The sequence below is a fragment of the Salvelinus alpinus genome, chromosome 6, assembly GCF_045679555.1.
Source record: "Salvelinus alpinus chromosome 6, SLU_Salpinus.1, whole genome shotgun sequence".
NCBI classification, from domain to species: domain Eukaryota; kingdom Metazoa; phylum Chordata; class Actinopteri; order Salmoniformes; family Salmonidae; genus Salvelinus; species Salvelinus alpinus.
The window spans coordinates 4,959,509-4,973,249 of NC_092091.1; the positions used below are offsets into that span (position 1 = coordinate 4,959,509).

The 13,741-nt window shown below is 39.4% G+C and overlaps 1 protein-coding gene across 1 annotated transcript in view; it reads left to right on the forward strand.

Annotated features, from left to right (window-relative positions):
* Positions 1–294: 294 nt before the first annotated feature.
* The window catches only part of LOC139578028 (SKI family transcriptional corepressor 1 homolog-B-like), a 36,676-nt gene continuing 23,229 nt past the window's right edge, over positions 295–13,741 (forward strand). Inside the window, exons 1-7 of the mRNA XM_071405169.1 lie at positions 295–637; positions 1,921–3,709; positions 4,059–4,155; positions 4,256–4,363; positions 4,509–4,574; positions 4,885–4,959; positions 5,322–5,396. Of these exons, the coding sequence (XP_071261270.1) occupies positions 1,931–3,709; positions 4,059–4,155; positions 4,256–4,363; positions 4,509–4,574; positions 4,885–4,959; positions 5,322–5,396 (2,200 nt within the window). The 5' untranslated portion in view covers positions 295–637; positions 1,921–1,930. The remainder of the gene's footprint in view (positions 638–1,920; positions 3,710–4,058; positions 4,156–4,255; positions 4,364–4,508; positions 4,575–4,884; positions 4,960–5,321; positions 5,397–13,741) is intronic.

The following is a 13,741-nucleotide window of genomic DNA, read 5'->3' on the forward strand; positions in this document are numbered from 1 at the left end:
CAAGATATATAGTGAGAGACAATCAATCTTTAAGTGCCACTAACCTTGGAATAAATGTTGGAAACCATTAAGTCAGTTGCTATCCATGTTTAAACCCTTATAGTCTTTCTTTATTGTCTCTCTCTCTCTCTCTCTTTACATTTGGATGGAAAAGGAACTCAGGGCCACATTTAATTGTCCTCAGGCCTATATATAAAGAGTGCTGCTATTTTCCATTGATCCCGAAGGCAAACGGTTAATGTAAAGATGCTGGCACTAAGTAGGAGTGCCTTGCCATTACTTCAGCTGTCACTTGATGATGTTGAGGGCGTCGCGGGGGAATTTTCGTTGCAGTGGGCTGGTTGCTCTACCTAGCGGACGCTGTCTTTACACACTGCACACACACGGAACACACACACACACAGCCGCGAGAGTCGAGCTCCAGCGAGCGATGCAAGAGCAGTCAGTGGCAAGAAGACATAATTATTATTGGACAAACCTTCCGGCAAAAAAAAATTCGGTGTTTGATCTTGTTTTTGCTCAAATCATCGGACGTGTGAACGCTGCTTTTTTAACTAATTACAATAGTTGATCACTCTTTTTTTTGTGTTTTGTTGTTGCTGACACAACGAGGAAGGGTTTGCACCATACAAAAAAGGTAAGCTTTGCCATGAGAAAGGATTAACGTGTCTTGTCCCTTTTTTTTACCTTGTTGGTGCCATTGACAATCACACTAGTTCCTAATGCATATTCGGGTACATTCACAGCCATACATTTCATTTCATGCAACAATCTTTTGACATAATGTTTTTAAAAAATCTTGAAACATTCCAAATAAAATACAATATATTGGCTTGCTGTTTTACCAATCAGCAATACGCCTATTGATCTACGTGCTCACTGATGGCTTATCGGCTATATATTTGTTTGTAAAATTAGAGCGTCAATTACAATATATATTTGATGAGGGATTAAAAATGCATCTTGCATGTCACTTAAATCGAAAAAATAAAGAAAAAAAACGAATATGTTCTTGGAAACGTCTTAAATGTACCTCTTTTAGTGGCTGTGTTATCTTACCAACCGATCCAAGACCTACAAAGCTAGACCCTGGTAATTACACAGAAAGCTGCTTACAGGTTCAAGCCTCCAGGTTAAGCTGCTTGGCATGGCTAAATGTGTATTTTCCTTCTGTTCCGTATCGTGTTAGCGTCTTAGCTGGCCCTGTTCAGCCGTTCTCCTCAGCTCTCCGCCCGGCTGAGGTCAGCTCTGGGACCGGCTAAATCAGCTTTGGGCCCGGCTGAGTCAGCTCTCATCACGTTAAAGACCGGTTTAGGCGGCAATAGCACTAGATCTGATTTGGAAAATAGGCTTTTACAAAATCCTGAGACACCACCAAGCGTTTCTCGTGAAGGTATTATCTTTTACGCATACATATAATACATTTTACTATACTTTAAAAAAAAATATTGTTCTTATGGGTTATTTAAACAATATAGGTCTATTTTATTGTTTTTATAATGACTATGATTATGTCTATAGAATTGTCTGATTTTTATTAGGACTATTTGCTGTCATTATGGGCTAATCAATGCTATAACAATGCTCTAGATTCTTTTGGAAGCTGGAAAGAGGATACGGATTGTTTTAAAATCATTATTTTTGATTCTTTATTTTTTATTTAACCTTTATATAACTAGGCAAGTCAGTTAAGAACAAAGTCTTATTTACAATGACGGCCTACACCGGGCCAAAACCCAGACGACGCTGGGACAATTGTGCGCCGCCCTATGGGACTCCCAATCACGGCCGGATGTGATGCAGCCTGGATTATAAATTAGTTTATAAGTATTATTGGTAAAAACAAAAGGGAAAAAATATATATAAATGAAAAACTTTCATTGTCATGCTAATAATTGTTATGTTTTTTTCTTCCTGCAGGCTTCCAGTAATGGAGTCTAATCCTAGTCTGCTACCTGTGACACGGGACTCCAGCTCTTCTCCACCGAGCTCCAAACAGGACCTCCCAACATTCAACCCCAACCTGAAACCCAACCAGGTCAGCGAGACCGCGCTGTATGGAATACCCATAGTCTGCCTGGTGCTGGACGGCCAGGAGAGACTGTGCCTGGCGCAGATCTCCAACACTCTGCTGAAAAACTACAGCTATAACGAGATCCACAACCGGCGTGTGGCGCTGGGCATCACCTGCGTGCAATGCACCCCGGTCCAGCTGGAGATTCTGAGGCGTGCGGGCGCCATGCCCATCTCCTCGAGGCGCTGCGGGATGATTACAAAGCGCGAGGCCGAGAGGCTTTGTAAATCGTTTCTCGGAGCTCACAACCCTCCAAAATTACCGGAAAACTTCGCGTTTGATGTGTCCCACGAGTGCGCGTGGGGGAGCCGTGGTAACTTTATACCAGCCAGGTACAACAGCTCCAGAGCCAAGTGCATCAAGTGCTCCTTCTGCAATATGTATTTTTCTCCCAATAAGTTCATATTTCACTCTCACCGCACACCAGAGTCAAAGTACACCCAGCCAGACGCAGCTAACTTTAACTCCTGGAGGAGGCACCTCAAACTGACGGACAAAGGCTCACCTGACGACGTGGCACATGCGTGGGAGGACGTGAAGGCCATGTTCAACGGAGGTAGCCGGAAGAGGACGCTGCCGGTGCACGGTCACGGCTCTGAGCGTTCCTTTCCATTGAAACCACATCAAGGACCTAGCAACCTCTCCCGGAGAGACTCACCGGAGATCCCCCCTAAAATCCTCCGCTGCGAGGACAACCGGGGAGGCATGGGGAGTATGAGTACCACGCGCAGCTATCCGGTTATCCCGGTGCCCAGTAAGAGCTTCGGTATGCTGCAGAATGTGAAGATCCCTCCGCCACTTTACCCACACCCCTACGGGTTCCCGGCATTCGGGTTGTTACAGAAAAAGGATGACGGTGCTGTGATGGGAGAAGGGCAGAACAAAGCCCACCTCTCCGGGGTCTTCTCCTGGCCTAGCACCAAGGACAGCGCCTACCACTCTTTCCCCATGTTCTGGCCTACTGCAGGTGGCCTGACCATGCCCCCCTACCCCCAGCCCCAGCACAAACCGCACTCTGAGCTCCTGTGCGCCAGACAGAGTGATCTGGATGCATCCGAGCAGAGTGACAGAAGTAGCACCACTCCGAGGGACAGTCTGATGGACAGTGACCAGTGCACTAGCACACAGTCCACCCGGAATGAGGACGACAAGTTTGGCGATGAGGCGAGGCTAATGGACTGTATAAGGCCAGTTCTACCACGGAAGATTAGCTACGTATCTGCATTCAGACCCGTCATCAAAGACGCGGAAAGTATAGCCAAACTTTACGGTAACCGGGGTTCGTACAACGGGGCTCGAGCTGGCTACCTGTCACCAGATTTCCTGAGCGAGAGCTCGAGTTACAGGTCCATGTCCCCCGGAAGCGTGGACAGTGTGGGAGAGACGGATGTGGATGTTGAAACCAATAAATCACAAGAGGATGAGGAGTCACTTCCGCACACCATTGAGGTCAGCAAGAGCCCCCTTGTTCCGGTTCTAAACTTGGCACAGGATGCTTCACTAAACTGCCCAGAATCCAAATCGGAGCCAGAGCAGGCGGCTGTGGTCGACTCACAGAGGATGAATCTACCTCTACACGTGGTACTGTCTTCAGACAGAGAGAGACAGGAGAACAAGACCACGTCTCTTGTTGAAGTGAGTGATTGATATGGACCCACTCCTTATATTCGATGTCCTACATACTAAGGAAGATACTTTTTTGTTTTGTTTGTTATGAATTAGGAATTCACTGATAGGAATTAAAAAGTAACAATAGACCATCGTTAATTAATTGACTAATCGGAAAAGGCATCATCCTTTTTACTGTCACGTATACATTTGGGCTTATTTTTCTATTTTACGTTCACGTTTGTTTTGTCTGTGTTAAATAGCAGAGAATCAAAGTTCGTTCAAATACACAATTTGTCCCCCCCAAAAATGTCAGAGAGCATGATTTGAATGCAATTTACCGATCATCTTCATTATCCTGTCCTGATTTATCTAGATATATTCACCGGACAGGAGTGATATGCAACAAAGGAGAAGTCCATACGCTTTTGGTTCAGCAACGAATTACCATAAAGATACTGTGGAATCGAAAGGTTGGATGTTGTTCTGTTCAAATGTTATAATAAAAATACATTTCGGGAAAAAGCAACGAGACTCATTGATTTCCATTCGATGTATTTGCTGTTTATTTAGATGACAGTGTCAGTAGAGAGGAGCCGTCTTCGACAATGGAGGAGATTGAAGATAAGTCTTATACCGGCCAAAGCGGCGAGGAGAGCCCGAGAGTAGCCCCGAACGAGGGTTAGTTCTAGTGATGCACTTCTCCGTCGATAAACAGAACTTTTGGTTATAAAAAAAAGAATTAAAGCCTCTTTTTTTTTTTTATTTGCCTATTTGTGTATATTTTGTAACGCTATAAATGTTGTCTCTCTGTGTGTGTTTTCAGGCGAGGCAACGCACAATGTTAGCAGAGTATTACAAACTCAGAAAGACATAGAAAAACTGGCAAAAGGTAACACTGTACAATAACTTATTATTATTACATTGTTATTTATAAAATGTTTGCCTATTTTATTTTATTTTTTATAATAATGATATTGTTTATTATAGGCTTTCTTTAATGATTGGAATGATCCCTAAATGATGCCTTACATGATCCCTGCAGAATAGAATAGACTGGCTTTCACCCTAGGCCTTTTACCAATCGCTTGACATGAATCGTTTAACATAATTTAGTCTACCATTTAGCCTATACCCCGCAGCCATTTTCACCCCATATTAATTTTTATTTTTTAACACATTTGTTCATTCGTTTTCTACAGAGGAATTGCAGAGACAGCTCGTTGAGCAAGTGGAGCAAAGGAAGAAATTGGAACGAGAATTCCAACATTTAAAAAGTATAAATCATTTAAATCAAATTTCAGTTTTCGATTCAAAAGGGGTTTTAAGAGAATGTTTTTCCGCGTGTGTATCACGTTTATCATGATCAGCATGTTGACCGCTGAACAAACACACGTCGATATGGTTTTCACTACGTTAGGTGTGTTAGCGCATGTCAGATTTTTTAAATTGCACGATTCCGAATGTCATTTATCTTTTCAATCCAATTTCCATATGGCTATTAGTTTGTGTACTTGGTGATTTACGAGGCTTTATTCAATTTTGCCCGAGTAGGATGCCTCGCGAGAGTGTATAGGCAGCCATATTAAAAGAGTCGTTTATCGGCTATACTAAAGATGCTATTGTAATTGCTCCCCAGATAATTTCCATCATCAGATGAAAAGGGAGCTGTCTTACAGGGAAGAGATGTTTCAGCAGCTTCATATTGTCAGAGGTGAGAACATACCAACATACCAACATACACCCCCCCCCCCAACCACCACCCCAACTCAAGGCTTAAAAATAATTCTTACATCTGTCTCCTCCCCTTCATCTACACTGATTTGAAGTGGATTTAACAAGTGACATTAATAAGGGATCATATCTTTCACCTGGATTCACCTGGTCAGTCTGTGTCATGGAAAGAGCAGGTGTTCTTAATGTTTTGTACACTCAGTGTATATATATATATATATAGAGAGAGAATTTATTTATATATATATATATATACAATAATGCCTTTGATCATCCCCTGCCTTTAATCAATCAACCAATCACACACACACATATATATATGTATATGTTGTGATTGGTTGATTGATTGATCAAAGGCTATTATCTTTGCCTAATCAATTGGGGCCCGATTCCAACCCGAGTTCAACACAAGTAAATGGAACATAATTCCCTTTAATGCACTTTTCTCTCTACGCGTATTCTAACCTTGAACTTAAGCATGAGAATAGCATGAGAACCCTGCTATTCATTTGGGAGGGGGTGGAGATCAAATTAATGAAGATGGAGGAGGAGGTGTGTCCTACAGATACACCGTATTCTAACCTTGACTTGATGACCTCATAATTCCAACACCTTTTATGCGCGAGGAATAAGGTCAAGAGAACATACCCTGAAATAACAGCATATTCCATGCACTGTCATTTACAACTTGACACAAGCTCTTGAGAGAGAGGAGCTCAGTTGGTAGAGCATGGCGCTTGCAACGCCAGGGTTGTGGGTTCATTCCCCACGGGGGGACCAGGATGAATATGTATGAAATTTCCAATTTGTAAGTCACTCTGGATAAGAGCGTCTGCTAAATGACTTAAATGTAAATGTAAATGAGTAATCTGTTTGGGAATCTTGTTTTATATATATTTTACCTTTTAAATCGCTGGAGACATATGACTGAAACCAGTCATATGGCGGCTAACTGAAACATACCAACAGTAAAGGTGATCTAAATGCTGAGCCATTATGCAGAATTTTAAACTGTACGGCCTTTTAACTTGCAGGGATGGCCACTCTCTAATATCTTTATTATAGGCCACCCTGACTTTCACTGTTTCCTATTTCTATCATGTTAAACATTAGACACCGTCAGTATCGACCATCCGTAGGCCTAATAACCACACATTCAACGGCCAAATTTACTGTTAGTTCTCTTCAGTTGGTACATCCTACATTATCATTCCATTTAATTCAATTTTTTTTGTTTTTTCCTTCATTTGCTTCCTATGTAAACGCCGTCACGGCCATTGTGGTTGTTGCTGAGGATCATTAGTAACAGTTGATAATATATATATATATATATTTAAAGACATGTAGGCTAGTTAAATCATTATGGAGCGCAGACGAAGCAGTAACAAGTTGGAACCCCCCGACGCATGGCGCAATACTTGGCTGTGACATCACACAGGTTCCATGGTTAGTGTAGGTAATAGACGAGGGTATAAGCCTGCTATTGTTACACTATTCTCCCTATTATAGTTACAGGTACACTAATCTTCCAACATTACCATGGGTTAAAGAACTGAATGTGACAATTTTCAAAAGGAATCAAACCACAGTTTTCTTTCTTTAGTCCGTAAAAGCTCTCCAAACCTGTTTTTCATGATTCATAAATACTTTCCTAACCCTAAATAAGAGTATTTTTAAATCTACTAATTGGTGCTAAAACTGAAACGAATATACATATATTTACATGGCTCTCTTTCAATCATCCCTAATATTCTTAAACCGTTTTCTCGATGTTATCCTAGTGAGTCTGTCAAACAAAATTCTAACTTAAAGGTGCACCGTATTTAAAGGAAATGGCTTAAGATAAGTGTACTGAAAACCCCCCAATTGAATGAAAATTCCACCAGAAAAAATCTGTCTGTCATCAAGTGGGAGGGATTTCATCAGTTGAATTACATTTATTCAGCTCTGGCAACCACGCCTGCAAAGCCGTTACGCACCTTCATAAGGTAAGTCTGAATATCAACCGCTGAGAAGTGCATAGGAAAGGTGTACGTAAGAAAGGCATAATTTCCTAAGTCTGAATCGGGCCCTTGATGAATAGTCAAAATAGTCGATATCTCAACACAGATGGATGTATACATAGGCCTACAGTTTGTAGTCATAACTGTGGACATCATTTAGGGATTAGAGTATATTAATTAATTCAAAAACAGATATTGTGTGTTTTATTCAACACTGGCGTTATTATTAAGAGAAACACCGCTGTCCTCAAATGTGTTTTTTCTTTTTTTTAACCAAAAATATTACAGAGATAATATCAGGTCAGAACAATGCATTTACGTGCATCTATATGAGTGATGATCAACTCAACCTAAATAAATAACGTAAAGCCGTCTCCAGCCACTCAGTTCAGCTATCCCACAGCTAGCAGACCTGATATAACTACTAATCAACTATCCTACAGCTAACAGACCTGATATAACTACTAATCAACTATCCCACAGCTAACAGACCTGATATAACTACTAATCAACTATCCCACAGCAGACCTGATATAACTACTAATCAACTATCCCACAGCTAACAGACCTGATATAACTACTAATCAACTATCCCACAGCAGACCTGATATAACTACTAATCAACTATCCCACAGCAGACCTGATATAACTACTAATCAACTATCCCACAGCAGACCTGATATAACTACTAATCAACTATCCCACAGCAGACCTGATATAACTACTAATCAACTATCCTACAGCAGACCTGATATAACTACTAATCAACTATCCTACAGCTAACAGACCTGATATAACTACTAATCAACTATCCCACAGCTAACAGACCTGATATAACTACTAATCAACTATCCTACAACAGACCTGATATAACTACTAATCAACTATCCCACAGCTAACCGACCTGATATAACTACTAATCAACTATCACACAGCAGACCTGATATAACTACTAATCAACTATCCCACAATAGACCTGATATAACTACTAATCAACTATCCTACAGCTAACAGACCTGATATAACTACTAATCAACTATCCCACAGCTAACAGACCTGATATAACTACTAATCAACTATCCTACAGCTAACAGACCTGATATAACTACTAATCAACTATCCTACAGCAGACCTGATATAACTACTAATCAACTATCCTACAGCTAACAGACCTGATATAACTACTAATCAACTATCCCACAGCAGACCTGATATAACTACTAATCAACTATCCTACAGCTAACAGACCTGATATAACTACTAATCAACTATCCCACAGCAGACCTGATATAACTACTAATCAACTATCCTACAGCAGACCTGATATAACTACTAATCAACTATCCTACAGCTAACAGACCTGATATAACTACTAATCAACTATCCTACAGCAGACCTGATATAACTACTAATCAACTATCCTACAGCTAACAGACCTGATATAACTACTAATCAACTATCCTACAGCAGACCTGATATAACTACTAATCAACTATCCTACAGCAGACCTGATATAACTACTAATCAACTATCCTACAGCTAACAGACCTGATATAACTACTAATCAACTATCCCACAGCAGACCTGATATAACTACTAATCAACTATCCCACAGCAGACCTGATATAACTACTAATCAACTATCCTACAGCTAACAGACCTGATATAACTACTAATCAACTATCCTACAGCAGACCTGATATAACTACTAATCAACTATCCTACAGCTAACAGACCTGATATAACTACTAATCAACTATCCCACAGCTAACAGACCTGATATAACTACTAATCAACTATCCTACAGCTAACAGACCTGATATAACTACTAATCAACTATCCTACAGCTAACAGACCTGATATAACTACTAATCAACTATCCCACAGCTAACAGACCTGATATAACTACTAATCAACTATCCCACAGCTAACAGACCTGATATAACTACTAATCAACTATCACACAGCAGACCTGATATAACTACTAATCAACTATCCTACAGCTAACAGACCTGATATAACTACTAATCAACTATCCCACAACAGACCTGATATAACTACTAATCAACTATCCTACAGCAGACCTGATATAACTACTAATCAACTATCCCACAGCTAACAGACCTGATATAACTACTAATCAACTATCCCACAGCAGACCTGATATAACTACCAATCAACTATCCTACAGCAGACCTGATATAACTACTAATCAACTATCCTACAGCTAACAGACCTGATATAACTACTAATCAACTATCCTACAGCAGACCTGATATAACTACTAATCAACTATCCTACAGCTAACAGACCTGATATAACTACTAATCAACTATCCTACAGCAGACCTGATATAACTACTAATCAACTATCCTACAGCAGACCTGATATAACTACTAATCAACTATCTTACAGCTAACAGACCTGATATAACTACTAATCAACTATCCCACAGCAGACCTGATATAACTACTAATCAACTATCCCACAGCAGACCTGATATAACTACTAATCAACTATCCTACAGCTAACAGACCTGCTATAACTACTAATCAACTATCCTACAGCAGACCTGATATAACTACTAATCAACTATCCTACAGCTAACAGACCTGATATAACTACTAATCAACTATCCCACAGCTAACAGACCTGATATAACTACTAATCAACTATCCTACAGCTAACAGACCTGATATAACTACTAATCAACTATCCTACAGCTAACAGACCTGATATAACTACTAATCAACTATCCCACAGCTAACAGACCTGATATAACTACTAATCAACTATCCCACAGCTAACAGACCTGATATAACTACTAATCAACTATCACACAGCAGACCTGATATAACTACTAATCAACTATCCTACAGCTAACAGACCTGATATAACTACTAATCAACTATCCCACAACAGACCTGATATAACTACTAATCAACTATCCCACAGCTAACAGACCTGATATAACTACTAATCAACTATCCTACAGCAGACCTGATATAACTACTAATCAACTATCCTACAGCAGACCTGATATAACTACTAATCAACTATCCTACAGCTAACAGACCTGATATAACTACTAATCAACTATCCCACAGCAGACCTGATATAACTACTAATCAACTATCCCACAGCTAACAGACCTGATATAACTACTAATCAACTATCCTACAGCTAACAGACCTGATATAACTACTAATCAACTATCCTACAGCTAACAGACCTGATATAACTACTAATCAACTATCCCAGAGCTAACAGACCTGATATAACTACTAATCAACTATCCTACAGCTAACAGACCTGATATAACTACTAATCAACTATCCCACAGCAGACCTGATATAACTACTAATCAACTATCCCACAGCTAACAGACCTGATATAACTACTAATCAACTATCCTACAGCAGACCTGATATAACTACTAATCAACTATCCTACAGCAGACCTGATATAACTACTAATCAACTATCCCACAGCTAACAGACCTGATATAACTACTAATCAACTATCCCACAGCAGACCTGATATAACTACTAATCAACTATCCCACAGCTAACAGACCTGATATAACTACTAATCAACTATCCTACAGCAGACCTGATATAACTACTAATCAACTATCCCACAGCAGACCTGATATAACTACTAATCAACTATCCCACAGCTAACAGACCTGATATAACTACTAATCAACTATCCTACAGCTAACAGACCTGATATAACTACTAATCAACTATCCCACAGCAGACCTGATATAACTACTAATCAACTATCCCACAGCTAACAGAACTGATATAACTACTAATCAACTATCCCACAGCTAACAGACCTGATATAACTACTAATCAACTATCCTACAGCTAACAGACCTGATATAACTACTAATCAACTATCCCACAGCTAACAGACCTGATATAACTACTAATCAACTATCCCACAGCTAACAGACCTGATATAACTACTAATCAACTATCCCACAGCTAACAGACCTGATATAACTACTAATCAACTATCGTACAGCAGACCTGATATAACTACTAATCAACTATCCTACAGCAGACCTGATATAACTACTAATCAACTATCCTACAGCAGACCTGATATAACTACTAATCAACTATCCTACAGCAGACCTGATATAACTACTAATCAACTATCCTACAGCAGACCTGATATAACTACTAATCAACTATCCTACAGCAGACCTGATATAACTACTAATCAACTATCCCACAGCTAACAGACCTGATATAACTACTAATCAACTATCCCACAGCTAACAGACCTGATATAACTACTAATCAACTATCCTACAGCAGACCTGATATAACTACTAATCAACTATCCTACAGCAGACCTGATATAACTACTAATCAACTATCCTACAGCAGACCTGATATAACTACTAATCAACTATCCTACAGCAGACCTGATATAACTACTAATCAACTATCCTACAGCAGACCTGATATAACTACTAATCAACTATCCCACAGCTAACAGACCTGATATAACTACTAATCAACTATCCTACAGCAGACCTGATATAACTACTAATCAACTATCCCACAGCAGACCTGATATAACTACTAATCAACTATCCCACAGCTAACAGACCTGATATAACTACTAATCAACTATCCCACAGCTAACAGACCTGATATAACTACTAATCAACTATCCTACAGCTAACAGACCTGATATAACTACTAATCAACTATCCCACAGCAGACCTGATATAACTACTAATCAACTATCCTACAGCAGACCTGATATAACTACTAATCAACTATCCCACAGCAGACCTGATATAACTACTAATCAACTATCCTACAGCTAACAGACCTGATATAACTACTAATCAACTATCCTACAGCTAACAGACCTGATATAACTACTAATCAACTATCCTACAGCTAACAGACCTGATATAACTACTAATCAACTATCCTACAGCTAACAGACCTGATATACCTACTAATCAACTATCCCACAGCAGACCTGATATAACTACTAATCAACTATCCCACAGCAGACCTGATATAACTACTAATCAACTATCCTACAGCAGACCTGATATAACTACTAATCAACTATCCTACAGCTAACAGACCTGATATAACTACTAATCAACTATCCCACAGCTAACAGACCTGATATAACTACTAATCAACTATCCCACAGCTAACAGACCTGATATAACTACTAATCAACTATCCCACAGCAGACCTGATATAACTACTAATCAACTATCCTACAGCTAAAAGACCTGATATAACTACTAATCAACTATCCCACAGCAGACCTGATATAACTACTAATCAACTATCCCACAGCAGACCTGATATAACTACTAATCAACTATCCCACAGCTAACAGACCTGATATAACTACTAATCAACTATCCTACAGCTAACAGACCTGATATAACTACTAATCAACTATCCTACAGCTAACAGACCTGATATAACTACTAATCAACTATCCCACAGCTAACAGACCTGATATAACTACTAATCAACTATCCCACAGCTAACAGACCTGATATAACTACTAATCAACTATCCCACAGCTAACAGACCTGATATAACTACTAATCAACTATCCTACAGCTAACAGACCTGATATAACTACTAATCAACTATCCCACAGCTAACAGACCTGATATAACTACTAATCAACTATCCCACAGCTAACAGACCTGATATAACTACTAATCAACTATCCCACAGCAGACCTGATATAACTACTAATCAACTATCCCACAGCAGACCTGATATAACTACTAATCAACTATCCCACAGCAGACCTGATATAACTACTAATCAACTATCCTACAGCAGACCTGATATAACTACTAATCAACTATCCCACAACAGACCTGATATAACTACTAATCAACTATCCTACAGCTAACAGACCTGATATAACTACTAATCAACTATCCTACAGCAGACCTGATATAACTACTAATCAACTATCCCACAGCAGACCTGATATAACTACTAATCAACTATCCTACAGCAGACCTGATATAACTACTAATCAACTATCCCACAGCAGACCTGATATAACTACTAATCAACTATCCCACAGCAGACCTGATATAACTACTAATCAACTATCCTACAGCAGACCTGATATAACTACTAATCAACTATCCCACAGCAGACCTGATATAACTACTAATCAACTATCCTACAGCTAACAGACCTGATATAACTACTAATCAACTATCCTACAGCTAACAGACCTGATATAACTACTAATCAACTATCCTACAGCTAACAGACCTGATATAACTACT